The sequence below is a fragment of the Colossoma macropomum genome, unplaced genomic scaffold (genome assembly GCF_904425465.1).
Source record: "Colossoma macropomum unplaced genomic scaffold, Colossoma_macropomum, whole genome shotgun sequence".
Classification (NCBI taxonomy): Eukaryota; Metazoa; Chordata; class Actinopteri; order Characiformes; family Serrasalmidae; genus Colossoma; species Colossoma macropomum.
The window spans coordinates 19708246-19726212 of NW_023494784.1; the positions used below are offsets into that span (position 1 = coordinate 19708246).

The 17967-nt window shown below is 38.0% G+C and overlaps 1 protein-coding gene across 1 annotated transcript; it reads left to right on the forward strand.

Moving 5' to 3' along the window:
- Window positions 1–541: 541 nt before the first annotated feature.
- Window positions 542–14915, forward strand: atp1a1b (ATPase Na+/K+ transporting subunit alpha 1b). The gene is made up of 22 exons (XM_036590618.1): window positions 542–737; window positions 4666–4779; window positions 5853–5912; window positions 6040–6243; window positions 6332–6445; window positions 6736–6870; window positions 7249–7366; window positions 7500–7768; window positions 9082–9390; window positions 9834–9968; window positions 10349–10544; window positions 11126–11301; window positions 11388–11524; window positions 11835–11985; window positions 12160–12328; window positions 12424–12578; window positions 12665–12788; window positions 13400–13545; window positions 13636–13766; window positions 13854–13955; window positions 14474–14565; window positions 14665–14915. The coding sequence occupies exons 1-22, from the start codon at window positions 726–728 to the stop codon at window positions 14691–14693; spliced, it is 3078 nt and encodes a 1025-aa protein (XP_036446511.1). The 5' UTR covers window positions 542–725; the 3' UTR covers window positions 14694–14915.
- Window positions 14916–17967: the final 3052 nt, after the last annotated feature.

The window sequence follows — 17967 nt, forward strand, 5'->3', positions numbered from 1 at the left end:
TATGTGTCTTCTGAGTTTTTATATGTACTGTTGATTATGGTTGAACAGCAGTAAATCTAAAATAATTTTCCTTGGGTACTATTTTGCCTTACACTGTCCTACATACACCTCTCCACCATTAATGGATTTTAAAGAATATTTAGGCCAAAATCCTATCTCGAATCTATCATAAAACAATGAAGGCAGCACATTCTGATGACTTGGTGTAGTTTCTCTAGGACGGAGCATTTCACATCAAATGACTGTTTACATTTTAAGGATGTTGTTGCGCAGAAAATTTGGTGGAAAAATGATGAAATTCCCCTTTAATAGCTTTGAAACGTTGGATAAGCGGGAGTCTACAAACTTTTGGACATATAGTGTAAGTCATGATATGATATTACACCTCACTGTAAGAGGATCTGAGTACATCCCTGAGGAAATCAGACAGTGCACTCTACACAGCCGAACATGTTCAGCTCCACAATGGCCTCCAGTGACGGACCCCGCACCTCAGGAGGAAAAGGCCACGCCCCACCTCCTTCGTTTCCATGGCCAACAGAGCACACGTCACCGGAGCCGCTACTCTATATAAGTTGTAAGTATGTTGTGAAAGAGGCTTACATGTGTGTCCAGCAGCGGCTACGCAGAGCCAGCCGAGCTCAGCTAGACTGCAGGAGATCCTGACTCTAAATTAACCGGGAGTGCAGCGTGTGAGGGGAGCTGCTCCGATTTACAAGCCAAAAATGGGACGCGGAGTAAGTAAAACTATATAAACAATCATAAGTGCGACATACATGAGCCAAAAAGTATGTCTTGGGTCTTTACTGACTAGAAAAAACCTTCAGCCGGAGTGTTTTCGTGAGCTGCTGTAACCGAGAGTGATGCAGTTCAGACAGAGATTAACCCAGTCAGCCCAGTCACGGAGAGATTGTTCAGGAGCGAATAATGTATTGCTAATTTTGAGAGAAGAGAGATACAGTGTTTTTCTTCAGGAATGAGTGAATTCTCCACAGGTCTCTGGAGAGCTGTGTGTTATTCCACACTGCTAAACACAGTAAGGCTAACGGCAGAATACGTAGAAGACGTAGCTTGAGGTATAAAGACCAGTTTCTTGATTTCATGTGAAAGTCATTTAAAATTACTTGAAGGGGAGCTCAACCGATTTTTCAAGATGTCTGCATAAATCAGGGGTTGAGATGTAAGTGGTTTGGTGTAAAATGCTTCGTTCTAGAGAAACTTGCCAAGTCTGAATTGTTCACAGTGGTGGTGATAGACAAGTTATTACATGAAATGGTTATGAATACTCAGCCTGGTGTCTGAGACAATGTTTTGCAGTAGTTCTGTGATAAAATTTTGGCCTAAAATGTATTTTAATCAATGTATTTTAATCTGTTCAGGGTAAAGGGATACATGAATGGTGTTCTAAGGCAAAATAGTCCCCCCAAAAACCTTATGTTTCAGACTGACTGTTATTTATACAAATTAACCATTTCACATCAAACCACTCTGAATGACTGTTTGTATCTCAACCACTGAATTATGCAGACATCTTGAAAAATCAGTGGAATTCCCCTTTAAAAGACTTAACTTTGATGTGCATCGAGGCTTAAAATGAGTATTTACTGTTAGGAGGTGTTTTTTTTTAGAGAATCATGATGGAGTTCAGAAATCTCAAAGAACTGAGGAGAAATGTTGTTGTGGTCTTTATTGACTATTTTCCCGCTCTGTAAGAGTTTCAGTACATAGACAACAGACACAGACACAGATATATAGCCTACTGTACATATCAAGAGCCTGTGAATTGACTTCAGTAGAGTAAACATTCCCAAAGTCATTCCCTATTTGCACTCTGTATAGAGTATTTCCATTCATGTGCTCAGCTTAAATTAGCATAATCCTGGTTCCTCGGTTTTCTTTATCTTAATGAATTTTCTGTATGATTTATCACATTCTTTGATTCTATAAACAAGCCAGAAAAGAGGGCTGTATAATATAACTGCCCATTCGGCTGCCTGTAGGAATGGTTTTATCACCCATGGCAACAGAATTACCTCTCAGCGTGAGAGGGTTGCTGCTTGAGTGCTCAAATAAGTTCCGTCCTGTTTTGGAACACACACCAAGTACCTTTATTTCACTCCCTGAGGCACTTTTTTGGGCCCACAGTGTAATAGTGGTGTGTGATCTCTATCACAGAGGCTCGCTGCAGTGCTACAGGGTGTTTTTGCTGTTGTTGTTCTTCATGTCCTCTCCTCTGTGGAGCATAGTGTGCGCTGTATATCAAAGTTAAGTACATTATCCAGCTCAGCGTGCTGAAACAACACACAACAGCACTTGCAAAAACTATTCAAACCCTGCACAAGACTGCTTGGATAAGCAAATAAGGTAAAACTCCAAACTCTCAACCAAATGGTTATGAACAGTTAAGAAAGGGGGTCTACTTTCATACTCTTGTTCAGCATGAGCACTATGAATTGTTTCCTTTTGTAATCATGCTCCAAGAATCATTTAATTCTTATCATCGGTTATGATATACAGTTCTGTGCAAAGCCTCTTGTTTATTTCATTTCCAGTCAAAACGGCCATTCAGTTCACGTTATGCATTTTTTCAGGGTCTGAAGAAAACATATTTAACTGAAATTTACACAGAAGCTTCGACAATTAAATATTATATAAGTTTTCAGTATTTAATGTGTCCTCTCTCCGCTTCTTACAGCCTCCATTCTTTTCGGGAGACTTGTCTTCAGTTTTTGAAAGAAATCTACAGGGATATTTTTCTACACCTCTGAAGTTCAGTCTTAGAAGTTGCTTGCGTTTTGTACTTTTCACAGTTCACCTGATCCCAACTACAAATTTGGAGTCATCATTCCATAAAATCTTATTCCATGTCTCAGTCTTTTAGCACAGATTTTCTTCTTTTTTGTCTGTTTCCTTTTCTCAGTAACAACTTCTTGTCAACTACACATCCTTTCAGACTCATAGTGTTGATGTCTTCTCACAGTGGAAGGATGGACAGAAACTCTCGTGGATTTTTTCAGACCTGGAGCAAGAATGGACCTCCTGTTTTGGCAGCACATGTTTATGTGCATGTATATGTAACTTGCCAAAAACAGTATACACAAGTCCAGTACAACAGCAATGCTAAGCCTATCACTTATGAACATGTCGACAGGAGACTGTTCTTTTCGTTCATCCATCAAAGAAGTTTAGAAATACTGGGATTAATGACGAGCTCATCACATTGATTTATCAGTCCACTCAGGCTTTAGCAGGAACTTCAGTGTTTGTAAAGAAGACTTTTATTGAGTTCTTCTGTAGAGTATGTTACTTTGCACTTATTTTAAAATAACTAATAAACAAGCACTGAACATGGTATATGTATATTTTTTAATTTAGTGGGTAAGTATTCTAAAAGTGTTCTCCTAAAAATGTAAAAATAACTGTATTCTGAATACTGCCAACATAGTTTGTGGTATTCTTTGCCTCAGAGTCTTTATCTCATCATCACTCTACAGCAGTATGTTTAGAGTAAGGCAGTTTTAGGCTCCGTGCAATTCAGTATTTCCTAGACAGCCAAAGCCCCCTCTGGCACACTTTTATGTCAAGCACAAAGTTGGTAGAAAAAAAGCTATAAGCCTCACCCCTGAAGCAACAATGGCTGTGAGCTCTGGCTGAACAGACAGCTGAATAAAACATGAGCATAAGGCCCTTCAGAGGGGCTTTAGTCAATGTGTTTGGAACTCTGTAACCCTCTCAGGTGTTTAGAGAGGACTCAGTGATGATCAGCCATTAATGTATGCTGATGTTCCTCTCTGTCCTCTTGGGAAAAGCAACAGAATGACTGATGACAAGACAGAGATGACATTTATGTCCAGAGGGTTCCACTGCTGCTTGCACTCATTTGTTTCACTTGGACGGACACCAGGTCGTTGTGGTGGTTGCACATGTACCTGATAAAGACGACCCATGTGCTACAAAGCATATGTTATTAGACCACCTCATTATACATGGCAGGTCATGCTAAAAGGTATATCTGTTCCCCTTAGCATAGCTTTGTAAGTACATAAAAACTGCCCTATTATATGCTCATGTAGCTCTATATAGGTCATTAAACCTAGATAGCTCTCATTATCTTACCAACTGCCTGTTGCTGCTGTACCTATTTTGCTGTTTGTTATATTTGCATCATCACTGTACAGTCTTTAACCATTACAGTAAGGTTTAGTGTTTTTTTCTATTACAGGAATTCAGAAGAAAAGAATAAAATGAAATGATTTATTTCAGATACAGCAATCAAATATTTTTTTTACTTTTTGTCCTTGCTAGGCCTTTTTTGGCACATAAGCTTGAATAATCTCAGTACCTCTAGTCCGCAGTTTTGCATTGACATGGAATAACTGTTTTTTTCTGGTGTGGTCCCTGAACTGCTTTTCTCTGGTGGTTACTTGCCATGTGTGGTCATCGCTCTCAAGGGAACATTCTCTCATGGTCTCCTCCACATCTGTAATCACTATTCCTCCTACTCCACTAGAAGAATGTTTTATAATCTTTGAGAACATAGCAATAGCTGTATTATGTAAATGTGAATAAATGAAGTACTATTGTATGATGGTCATTTAACTACTACTCCTGGGAAGAAGCAGATCTTCCAGAGCGGTGTTTTAAATGGTGTGCATTCTGTTGCAGGGGGGACGGGATCAGTATGAGCTGGCAGCAACGTCTGAGCAAGGTGGGAAGAAAAAGAACAAGAATAAAAAGAAGGATAAGGACATGGATGAGCTGAAAAAAGAAGTGGATTTGGTGAGCATTTTGACTTTAGTTTTGAGATCACTGGTGTATTTGACGTTATAAGAGGTATTACATACTACTACTGTTACTACTACTAATAATAATAATAAGGTATGTATCTTAACAGCAATGTATCTTATGTTCATTTCTGCCAAAGACCATGCTGATCCCTTACATAGACACTTATATAATGTAGAAATTGTGACACACTTACCTGGATTAGCATTGCAGAGGAATATAATATTTATTTGTAGAGGGTTACAAATACAGTAAAGTAAATAAAATCCAGACATTGTAGTCCAGTGTCACCTAATTGTTCTGATTTTCCAGAGTACAATAAATACATCATCAAATATCACTATGAAATACCAGCCAAATCTAAACATCTCTCTGGTGCTGATAATTTTATTAAGTAATCATCTGCCGATGCTGATATGAATCTGATCTCAGTGTGCATCCATAATAATTATACTAGTAATATTAATGATATGTTTACTTTGAATATCTCCTTTCTCAGTGACTTCACAATAGCAATGTGACACAATAAAAGGAAATCTAGATTGATTAGCAAGAATTAGTTTACAGTGGAAAAACATTATGTATGAGTAAAAGTAAATTACAGAAAGCTTCTAAAACAACAACAAATGGCTATGTGGTAAGATACAGTTGTTTTAAACATCTGAAACATCAAAGTATGTGTTTTGCTGATTTTCTAGGTGAAAATATTACTTCCTGTATAGGCAACAAGCTTAAATGTGTAATTTTTCTGCCAATTTTATTGATCATTTTTATATATGTGAGTCTTACACATTGGAAAAAAAATTAGATATGCCATAGCATTTGCACAGCCCACATTTAGTGTTTTATTTTTCTTCAAAATGTTAAATTCAGCACATAAACCGTAAATGTGCATAAACATGTGCATAAGTGTGTTCCCTGTAGATGATATGTTCACTCATTTATAATTAATTAATTTGACCAGAGATGTTCAAACACTGTATAACTGTAGCATGTAGAAAAGAGAACAGTTTAAGTATCATTTGACAAAAGTTTGAATATCTCTTTTTATTGATGTTTTTGTTAAGGATGATCACAAGCTGAGCCTCGATGAGCTTCACCGTAAATATGGGACAGATTTGAGCAGGGTAAGTGAAAGAGTTATATTTGTGTGAGTTTTACAGAATTATTACAGAATACAGGTCTGATTTAATGAAATATGCATGTTCTCAAGAATAAACAAAGCTTATCTGTGTTTCTTTTTATGAATTTCAGGGTCTTACAACTGCCCGTGCGCTGGAGATACTTGCCCGTGACGGCCCGAACGCCCTCACCCCTCCTCCTACCACACCGGAGTGGGTGAAGTTCTGTAAGCAGATGTTTGGAGGCTTCTCCATGCTGCTGTGGACTGGTGCTGTTCTCTGCTTCCTTGCTTATGGTATTCAAGCTGCAATGGATGATGAGCCTGCCAATGATAACGTGAGCACAAAATGCTGAGAGAACTTTTAGTCTGTTACTGATTTTGATCATTTTTATCACATCTAGCCTTTTTCTTTACTCAATGCAGCTGTACTTGGGAGTTGTGCTATCTGCTGTTGTCATCATCACTGGTTGCTTCTCATACTACCAAGAGGCCAAGAGCTCTAAAATCATGGACTCCTTCAAGAACTTGGTGCCCCAGGTAAAAGCCGCCTTTATTAATCTGTACCTACTCTGAAAGGAATAAGTTTGTGAACACACAACACAGTCAGTATTGCAGGTCAGTACTTACGGTTGTAGCAGTACTGTATGGTTGTGCTGCACAGACTGCAGTACAGCATGCCATCAGTATCTATTTTACAGCGTAAAGTGATGTACTCTACAAGTGACGAACTCCAAAGAACTGTAATTTGTAATCAGCTGAAGTAATTCAGCTTGAAACCAGATTACTGAATTGCCCTTGTAAAATTATTGTTTTTTAAATCTTTCTAGCAAGCTTTAGTCATCCGTGATGGTGAGAAAAAGCACATTAATGCTGAGGATGTTGTACTAGGAGATCTGGTGGAGGTAAAAGGTGGAGATAGAATACCTGCAGACCTCCGCATCATTTCTGCACATGGTTGTAAGGTGGGTCCTTTTTGATAATCTTAAAAGTATGGAGCCTTTTAAGAACTCTACAACTGTTGCACAACTGTTGTGTAGATAATTCCAATAAAGGAATTTTTTCACAGTGTTTGAATATCCATACACTACCATTCAAAAGTTTGACATTGAGATTTAAGTTATAATAAAATTAATATCCGGAATTCATCATATTCTAAAAGTGAAGATAAGGCAAATAACTTGACAAAAACACATAAAGACACAAACAAAATGACACAAACACATATTTTACAGCATGCCTCCAATGATGTTTAAAAACCAGCTACTCGATGATAAGCAATAAGCAAAAATAATTACATTTAATTATATTTAAGTGCTGAACAATATCTGACTTTCTTATAGGTGGACAACTCTTCTCTCACTGGAGAGTCAGAGCCTCAGACTCGTTCTCCAGACTTCTCAAATGATAACCCTCTGGAGACCAGAAATATTGCTTTCTTCTCTACCAACTGTGTAGAAGGTACTCAGCATTGTTGGCTATGATCGTGATCCTGTCTGTAAGATCTTTAAGGGTTTTCTATCACAGTAGATCAGCCTGGTTCCTATTTGTGCTGTGTTTCTCAAAGATTGTTCTCACTTTTCTTTGTCTTTAGGCACTGCACGTGGAATTGTCATTAGCACTGGGGATCGCACTGTGATGGGCCGAATTGCCACTCTTGCCTCTGGTCTGGAGGTGGGCCGCACACCCATCTCCATTGAAATCGAGCACTTCATCCACATCATCACAGGCGTGGCTGTCTTCCTTGGAGTCTCTTTCTTCATCCTGTCCCTTATCCTGGGCTATTCCTGGCTTGAAGCAGTCATTTTCCTCATTGGAATCATTGTTGCCAATGTGCCTGAAGGGCTCCTCGCTACTGTTACTGTAAGTGAAAAATATGAAAGATGTTAAAAGAACCATATTTTAAGTTCACATCCCAAAATACTTTATTATTATTATTATTATTATTATTACTATTATTATCTTGGCTTACCTTTTTATTGAAAGTGTATCTACCACTTTACTATAATAATAAGCTTATCTCACAGATTTTTTTCTTGGTATGATCCAAGTGCCTCTGTTTATGCCTTAGAGGTTAAGAGGTATTATTTTCATTTTGCTATGCTATTAAAATTTATTTATGTAATTATGTAATTATGTAATTTTATCACATAGTAAGTTCGCAATCAGTTAAATTTACATTCGGTTATGACTAAAGTATGGCTAAAATGTAAAGCTTATTTTTTTCTTCATGCAAAGCAAGACTTCACAATAGCTGAATGCTTGTCAGATTCAAATAAATTACCCTTCCTTCTACTTTTTAACTACTTAAAGGAAGTGTCATTTGAAAAATTTAAATCTGCACTTTCATGAATTTTTCGGCTTGTTCCAATAAGGTAAAAATGTGAAATAATGACAGTGTTTTGTTATCATGATGAAAACAGTAATTTTTTAAGAGTTAACTGTAAAACTCCACTGTCTGGTGTCGCCTAGAGGTGGATGTGTTTTCTCCTTTTTGGTACTGGTGGTACTATCATTATTTCCTCCTGTTTATTTTGGGAACTTTTTACTGAAGGGCATTGTCCATAAGGCCACATGACACTTACATGATCCTTGCATGACAACTGACTTAAGCCTGTAGACATTATTAAAGGCGTATTCCAACAAGTGTTGGTTATAAAACCTACTGAGGTGAGATGATATCAGAATTTACCTTTATGGCAACTGATGCTTGTTGAAATAAGCCTTTATAATTGCTTATGTAGGTTTATGTCAGTTGTCATGAAAGGCTTATGTAGGTAAGTGTTACTGGCTTGCTCATTAGAGTTCTGGACCTGGATGTCTGTGTTTGACCGTGTCTGTTGTAAAAAGTGCTATACAAATTAAATTGGCTTGTTCTCTATTGTAGGTAATGAAAGGAGTCTCTTTTAGATGAGGTTTAAGTGAAGGGCTTTGTTCCAAAATGCATTATGGATCATTTTCAAAAGAATTTTTATGATGTACATTTTTGGGAGTGGGATTTATACATAAAATAAATATCAATGCTATATCACTTTTATTAAAAAAAATAAAAATGTGATTTTATGATACATCAGTTGTTATTTATATCCAAAATGGTTAAAAATGGATATACAGCATTTTGGAATGAAGTCAAGTCTCCTTTTACTTTCTTTTGATCTCTGCTTCTCCCTCCTCAGGTGTGTCTTACATTGACGGCTAAGCGCATGGCCAAGAAGAACTGCCTTGTGAAGAACCTTGAGGCTGTGGAAACCCTGGGCTCCACTTCCACCATTTGCTCAGATAAGACCGGAACCCTGACGCAGAACCGCATGACTGTGGCCCATATGTGGTTTGACAACCAAATCCATGAAGCTGACACCACAGAAAACCAGAGTGGAACCTCCTTTGACCGCAGCTCAGCCACCTGGGCCTGCTTGGCACGCATTGCTGGCCTTTGCAATAGAGCTGTGTTCTTAGCAGAGCAAACTGATGTTCCTATTCTAAAGGTACTTTTTATCATCCACTTTTTAAAGCACAGTTACATTATATCAAACAATAGTTCTGCCCTGAAATGGGTTACTGTTGACAACTGATGTATGTACAGGTAAAATGGCACAGTGTATTGGGTAATTTGGGACACAGACAGTATAGACACTGAATGACAAAGAAATTATTTTACTCTCTGTTTCATTGTTTTGCACCACCAGCCAACACTTGAAAAAAAAATTCCTGAATCTGCCTTACATACTGTTTGCTACTTGTTTACTATGTTACAGAAAGCATGTAGCATGTAACTTAAGCACCTTGTAACAGCCTATGTATGCTGTTTGAATAACAATAGTGGCTGTCAATCAAATCCATTAAATAAACAATTAAATAAATAAATAATCAAGATGCTGTTAAAGATTCATTATTTAGTCCCACACTGATAGGCTAATCTTTTCCACAGAGAGATGTTGCTGGAGATGCCTCTGAGTCTGCCCTGCTGAAGTGTATTGAACTTTGTTGTGGATCTGTGAAAGAAATGAGGGATAAATACACAAAAGTTGCAGAAATCCCCTTCAACTCAACTAACAAATACCAGGTAAGCCTGAAGACATGATGTTGAAGAATTTTTCAAACAATTTTACTTTAAGAGAAGGCGTGGAGCATTAATAAACATCTCAACATGCTTTAAAAAGAGCATGTGGCTCTTACATGTGACCATGTTGATGAATTATTGGGCTGATTTGAAGATCACTTACTGGTAGGGAAGAAAGAGAACACTGCTGTATTTCCATACTAATAAGCATAAGGACATTTTTCATTCTTTGGGAATCTATGCATATTCTCAGAACTGCCATTTACGAAAATGCACACTCGGTTTGATGATGGAATTTCCCATCAACAAAGCTGTGCTGAAACCAAAATATGCAGAAAATGAGACACAATTGCTGATTAAACACAGTTCTTTTACTTTTGTAGCTCTCAGTGCACAAGAACCCAAATCCTACATCGGACTCCAAGTACCTGCTTGTAATGAAAGGAGCACCAGAAAGAATTCTGGACCGCTGCAGCACGATAATGATACAAGGGAAAGAGCAGCCTTTGGACGATGAGATGAAAGATGCCTTCCAGAATGCTTACCTGGAGCTGGGAGGGCTTGGAGAGAGAGTCTTAGGTAAGAGACAAAAAAAAGGGAGATGGATGTTTTATGAAAGGGTCCTTATCTTGTGATACCAAATTTTCATTGCTTTTTTTGAACGTATGAGTTTGATATACCATACAGTAATCAAAGACCACACTTTATTTATTTTCCAAACAAAACAGCAATAAAGTACAAGTTATAATTTTATTGGGACATATTTCTGAATATATTTGATAAAAGATAATCCACTTGAGTAAGAAAGGATTAAAAAAAGATGAAACTAGAGAAAACTGGACCCCTAACAAGCATGCAAGACCTGGTGCCATCAGATAAACAGTACTGAAAGCTTCCATTTTTGAGAGAGAAGAGAAAATCAAGCTTCACTCTTTTTTTAGATCTGAAAAAATCCACAGGTGTTTCTGTCGGTCCTTCCACTGTGGGAAGACAACTCAACACTATGAGTCTGAAAGGACGTGCAGCTGTCAAGGAGCCATAACTGAGAAAATGAAATAGACAAAAAAAGAAGAAAAAGGACCTGAGGGATCTTTCAGACATACATAGGATTGAATTGCTATGCCAAGAGTAGTGACTGATATTGATGTTTTTGCCACCAGGATTTTGCCACTTCTGCCTTCCTGAGGAACAGTTTCCAGAGGGCTTCCAGTTTGACACAGATGATGTTAACTTCCCCACTGAGAACCTGTGCTTTGTTGGTCTCATGTCAATGATTGATCCTCCTCGTGCCGCAGTACCAGACGCTGTAGGCAAATGCAGGAGTGCTGGGATCAAGGTATCAACATGGCCAAATGGACTGACTTCTTAAATGTATTAGCCTAATATTATATTTTTATTCAAACTTACTGTTGCCTTTTTCAGGTTATCATGGTCACTGGTGACCATCCAATCACTGCTAAGGCCATTGCTAAAGGTGTTGGGATTATCTCTGAGGGAAATGAGACTGTGGAAGATATTGCTGCTCGTTTGAACATTCCTGTCAATGAAGTTAATCCAAGGTATGGCTAGCCATTTTAATACCCTGTGCACCATCCTGCGTATTAATAAGTCTGCTATGCTTCCACGAATCAATCCAGCAGTAAACATCAGTCTGGACATTAATTTCAGACTGATAGGAACATTGTAGGATTAAAAGAAGCTTAGTTAATAGTGAGAATACCTGAGTAATACCTGAGAATACCTGTGATTTTTTTTTGGAGAAATGGGGCCTGAACTATCATTAAGGCTGGCACAACAACATATATACATGGAAATTATAGCTTGTAATTTGTAGAATCACTTGAAGCAATTGATGTGCTCTTTTTTCAGAGATGCTAAAGCTTGTGTTGTCCATGGTGGAGACCTTAAGGACCTTACTTCAGAGCAGCTAGATGATATTCTGAAATATCACACAGAAATTGTGTTTGCCAGAACTTCACCACAGCAGAAACTGATCATTGTTGAGGGGTGTCAGCGTCAGGTGATTTCATTCTTGTGTATATTGTTAATGAGTAGTTTTACCTGGTAGTAACATGTGGTGGTGTCAAGACTGTGATTCTTAATCATATGAAAAACACAGAACAAAGAAAAGATATTTAATACCTGTATTTTTATCTCTAAATCACATTAAAATATAATATACTCCATGCCACAGGGAGCCATCGTGGCTGTTACAGGTGATGGTGTAAATGATTCTCCAGCACTGAAGAAGGCTGACATCGGAGTTGCTATGGGCATAGCTGGATCTGATGTTTCCAAACAAGCTGCTGACATGATCCTACTTGATGACAACTTTGCATCAATTGTGACTGGTGTAGAAGAAGGTACACAGAGTATTTTCTTGTTTTTTTTCTTGCATTCTGTCTAGCGTTCTCTATTTCCACATCTTTTATTTACACTGAGGTCTTCCCCTTACCAGGCCGGTTGATCTTTGACAACCTGAAGAAGTCCATCGCCTACACTCTGACCAGTAACATACCTGAGATCACACCCTTTCTTCTCTTCATCATCGCAAATATTCCTCTGCCGCTTGGAACTGTCACCATTCTGTGTATTGACCTCGGAACAGACATGGTCAGTCTGGAGGCTATGAGTATTGCCTCCTTTGGATAAAACACTTGTAGTTGTGATGGTAGCTAACAATGTCTTTTCTGACTAAGGTTCCAGCTATTTCTCTGGCATATGAAGCTGCTGAGAGTGACATCATGAAGAGGCAGCCCAGAAACCCCAAAACGGACAAACTGGTGAATGAAAGGCTCATCAGCATCGCATACGGCCAGATAGGTAAGGATGCTGCGGTCTTGTTGTATAAAGGGCACATATCCTACATTTTTCTTAAGAGTGAGGAAAAATCAGTTTTTCATGATATTGAACCTTTAACCCATGACATCACTTTGGCTCTTAACTCATTAAGAGTGATTCTCTTAAGAATAAATGTGCCAGAAAGGGTTCTTTGGAGTGATGCCAAAAAGAACCACTTTTGCTCCCCTAAAAAGACGATCTCATACCGGTCCTCAGATGGTCCACAGTTTTGCTCTGTTCCTTTTTGTTGGGAGTTTGAGTTAAACAAAAACGTGGAACATCTATGGGTCTCTTAGGACCACTTTGAGAACCTCTGCTCTAAAGATCTTTCCAAAGGATGATTTCATAATGTCCTTTTTGTGAAAAAAAAAGATGCTTTTGAGTGTGAAGAACTTTTCTAAAGAACTTTCGCCAAATATAAAGGCGCTATACCAAGTTTATTCTGTGTGTTCAAGCCAGTAAATGTTTAGAAACCTTGTCAGCTCCCCTGAAGCAGCCTTATAGATGATCTCTTTTACAGAACTGTAAGAACAGAAAAAAACATTAAAAAATAAATAATCTTTTGTGCTAACTTGTTGCACATTATCCTCAAGGTATGATACAGGCTCTGGCTGGTTTCTTCGCATACTTTGTCATCCTGGCTGAGAATGGCTTCCTGCCGTCTAGACTGCTTGGCATCCGTGTGTTCTGGGATGACAAGTATATCAATGACCTTGAGGACAGCTATGGGCAGCAGTGGGTGGGTTTATCTCCGTTTTACACAAGGTAGAGATTGTAGTGATTTGTGCCAAGTTATGGTATTTAGATCTTTCTTCTTGCTTGTTCTCAGACGTATGAACAGAGGAAGATTGTGGAATTCACCTGCCACACAGCTTTCTTCACCAGTATTGTGATCGTGCAGTGGGCTGACCTGATCATCTGCAAGACCAGGAGGAATTCCGTCTTCCAGCAAGGAATGAAGTGAGACGTGTAGACACTGTGTTTGAGCATATCAAGAGTATATTTGCCACATTGTTAGTTGGTTAAAATTGTCGTTTGTTTCTTCAGGAACAAAATCCTCATATTTGGACTGTTTGAGGAAACAGCTCTCGCAGCCTTCCTGTCTTACTGCCCAGGGATGGATGTGGCTCTGAGAATGTATCCACTCAAGTAAGCTGACTTAATGCTTGAATTGTATAAATACATCCAAGCATATTATTCAAGTCCATTTATCTAGGCAGTAAGTGTATTTGTGTTAGTAAATGCACCATATATCATTAAAATACATGCAAACATAATTAAATATTGATTAGCCAAACCAGGTATTGAATGATAACTGCAAATGATATTGGAAGATGTTTGAAAATGGATGAATGAACTAAATGAATGAATTAAATCAACATATTGACCTATGTAAAATAACTACTTATTGTATTAGTTATTTGTATTAATTCTAATATGTGTTTTATTGAATCATATAAATAATTCATTAACAAACAATTACTGACTAGATAAACAACTTTTTAAATCTAGTTTTCTCAGTTGCCTAAAACATTTACACAGTACTGCAAATAGATGTGTGTGTGTGTGTGTGTATATATATATATGTATAGTATTAGTTGACTTGCAGTAGATTTGATATAAAATCAAGTCTTTGTTTAATGTTTGATTATTTGCTCTTCTTGTAGACCCAACTGGTGGTTCTGCGCTTTCCCATACTCTCTACTCATCTTTATCTATGATGAAATCAGAAAGCTCATCCTCAGGCGCAATCCTGGAGGTAAGTGCAGAACGTCTTATCCATGATGTATGAACATTTATAGTCAACATGGTAAGTGAGTCATGGTAAATGTGTTCTTTTAATGTGTTTAATTTTAAGGCTGGGTGGAGCGAGAGACGTACTACTAGAACATCGTGTCAACACATTTGAGTCTTTTTGGTTAGTACTATGATAGCTTTGCTGCTTTCATTTTTAATCTCTGTACATTTAAATCTGTTTTTATATAGGGAATCTGAGCAGATGACAACATGACATGGCATTGTTCTTAAAATGAACAGATTTTATACATGTTTTTAACTGTATAATATGAATAAACGCTGAGTCTGGTCTCGCTTCTTTCATCTAAACTACTCCGTAGTCTCTTGGCCCTCTTTTGGAACATAGTTATTGATGCATCTTGTAATACTTCCTTGTGGAACATTCACGCGTAGTGGCTCTTGTAAGCTAACCAACAGCCAAGGGGAGAAGAAAGAGGTAGGCATGGAGACCACCCGGCACCTCTAAACTATTTCATTTGCGGTGAGGAAACTCTTTGTGTGCACTTGAGGTATTCTGCGATGGATGTGTGTGAATGTTCCATGACGACACTCAGTTTGCGTTCCTTTCATTGGCTTCTTTCATTCATTCATTCATTCATGCCTCACTCATGCTTAAGCACCATTTGAATGCAAAGCCACTGAGTTGTTCAAGCTTACTCAGTAAGAAGGCCCCTCTAGTGCATTTCCAGTCCTTTTTGGGTTGTCCAAATATACACATAGTACTGTGCAAAAGTCAGAGACTGACCTATATTTATTTAATCTCCAGTCAAAACAGCCTTTTATCTGCATGAAGAAAATGCTGAGAACATATACACTCACTGAGCACTTTATTAGAAACATCTCCTTGTATCTACACTCATTATCCATTGTATTGGCTCCACTTATCATATAGGAACACTTTGTAGTTCTATGTAGTCCATCTGCTTCTCTGCATAATTTTTTGGAGTTTTTAAACACTGTGTCCACTCACTGTCCACTCTATTAGACACTCCTACCTTGTTGGTCCACCTTGTAAATTCAGAGACAGTAGCTCATCTGTTTTTGTTGGTCATCCTCTAGTCACAGGACACTGATCATAGGTCACTGCTGGATATTTCTGGTTGGTGGACTATTCTCAGTCCAGCAGTGATACTGAGGTGTTTAAAAACTCCAGCAGCACTGCTGTGTCTGATCCACTCAGACCAGCACACACTAACACACCACCACCACATTAATATCACTGCAGAATGATCCACCATCCAAATAATACCTGCTCTGTGGTGGTACTGTGGGGGTTCTGACCATTGGAAAACAGGGTAAAAGGGGGCTAACAAAGTATGCAGAGAAACAGATGGACTACAGTCTATGATTGTAGAACTGCAAAGTGCAGTGGTAAGTGGAGCTAATAAAATGGACAATGAGTGTAGTAGATACAAGGATGTGTTCCAAATAAAGTGAGTGTATTTAACAGAAAATTACACAGAAAACTCAACAACTAAATGAAATTACATTTTTTTCACACTTTGGCTTTGTTACAGCTTCCATTCGTTTTAGAAGACATGAGTTTAGTTTTTCAAGGAATTCTTCAGGGATATTTTTCCACACCTCCAAAGTTCAGTCTGAGCAGTTTTTTGTTTCTCACAATTCAAGTAATCACAAACACATTCGGTGATGACGAGGTCTGGACTCTGGGGTGGCCAGCCTGTTCTGACAACCCTAACAGCTTCTTTTGTTTGATTTCCAGATTTTCTTTTTTATCTGTTTCTTAGTAACGGCTTCTCTGACTTTTAAATAGTAATGTGTATTGAAATTAATTAATGGTGGATTTGTACTTTATCGCTAATGCTTTTACTTCTACTCAGGAATAATTGAGGAAAGTAATCTTGGCATATTTTTATGAACATTTAGTTACTAATTACCTCTGATGTTTATCACTTTATTTTAGATAAAGATAGACTTAATATACTTGTTAGTTAACAAATATAATTCCTGTGCTGGATGTACTGTGAGGTTCTGCTGCAGGTCTATAGGAAACTCAGTACTTAAGTAGTTTATGAACTGCTACTGTTGTACTTCTATGCAAGCTGCTTTTAGAAATGTACTTTTACTCACATTATTACCTCACACAAGTAACCATGCTTTTATTTAAGTTTGAATTTGGGATACTTTGCCTACCTCTGGTTAATAAACAACAGAATATTCTCAAATTTGAAAAGAAAAGGGCTTCGGGCAGGTGGTGTTGTGTGCATGTTAGAATAATAATTAACATTTAATTACTAATGCCCTCTGACATTTGATGTTTATCATTTTAGACCAGGGATATATGAAAAAAATATGTATTTTCTTTAGACATATTTCCTGAAAAATGAATAACTTGTATGTTTTGACTGGAAATAAATGAATAAATACATGAAAGGTGGCCTTTTTCACAGTACTGTAGATATGGCAGGTTGTATGTTATATATATATATAGGTATATATAAGTTATACTGAGTTATATAGGTATTGATAAACAGTCTTTGTCTTAATGAGAAGTGAGTAAATGTGCTAGGGAGGCCTGAGGCAATGAAAGAGGGAGGCTAAAGCCTTTTGGTTGAGAGGCTCAGTGATTTAATTGAGTCGCCCCTCCAACCCGGCACCAATTACTCAGCCAGCGTATTCAACTTATTTGAATTTCTAATGCCTGATTAGAGTGTGTGTTAATGGGTGGGAAACAGTCTTATTGAAGTGTCAAGCTGTAGGTCTTGATTTATTGTTTCTTATTCCTGGCATGAGCCCACCAAATGTTATGCCACCATGTGAAGTTGGTTTTTTATAACATGCTTACACAGAACAAAACTTTTTTAAAAGTATGTTATGAGCGGTTTTGCTGACGTTGGACTCATTGACTTCTTTTCTAGTGTGTGGGCCAAAGCGCGCTATGCTGCCTTTATTAGCACAAAGAGCTGAGGCCCCGGCTCAAGCCCTTGTCCTGCTCTGAGGTGCATGCATTGTGCTGCTATGAATGTGACTTGGCGAGAGCAGCTTCATGCAGGGAGCTGAGCGAGAATGAGGCTCTTGTTGGACTGATGAGAGGAGCTGAGTTCTGGGACCCAGCCTTCCGTGACAGGAATGGAGTTTGTTCCAGAACAAAAGGTTTCGCAGCAGAATCATAATCATTTCTCTATTCAGTTACAAGCGCATAATCAAAGGCTTAGGTTTCCAGCCCATTCATAGTTTATGCAATAGAGATGTTTTTCTTTTTATGCACCTGTGTTTTGTAAAAGAAGTGTACAGTGCTATTGTGGTCGTACAAATAGAATTTAGGTCCCATACTGTAGCTTATAAGGTACCTTAATTATCCCACTGTGTTAATGGGCCCATGCACATCATTAAGTATCATGCA

Bases quoted from the DNA above. Each gene is read 5' to 3' on its own strand.
- atp1a1b (XM_036590618.1), top strand. The intron at 12,579-12,664 runs GTCAGTCTGGAG...TTTCTGACTAAG, and splicing joins TTGACCTCGGAACAGACATG to GTTCCAGCTATTTCTCTGGC. The intron at 14,566-14,664 runs GTAAGTGCAGAA...TTTAATTTTAAG, and splicing joins CCTCAGGCGCAATCCTGGAG to GCTGGGTGGAGCGAGAGACG.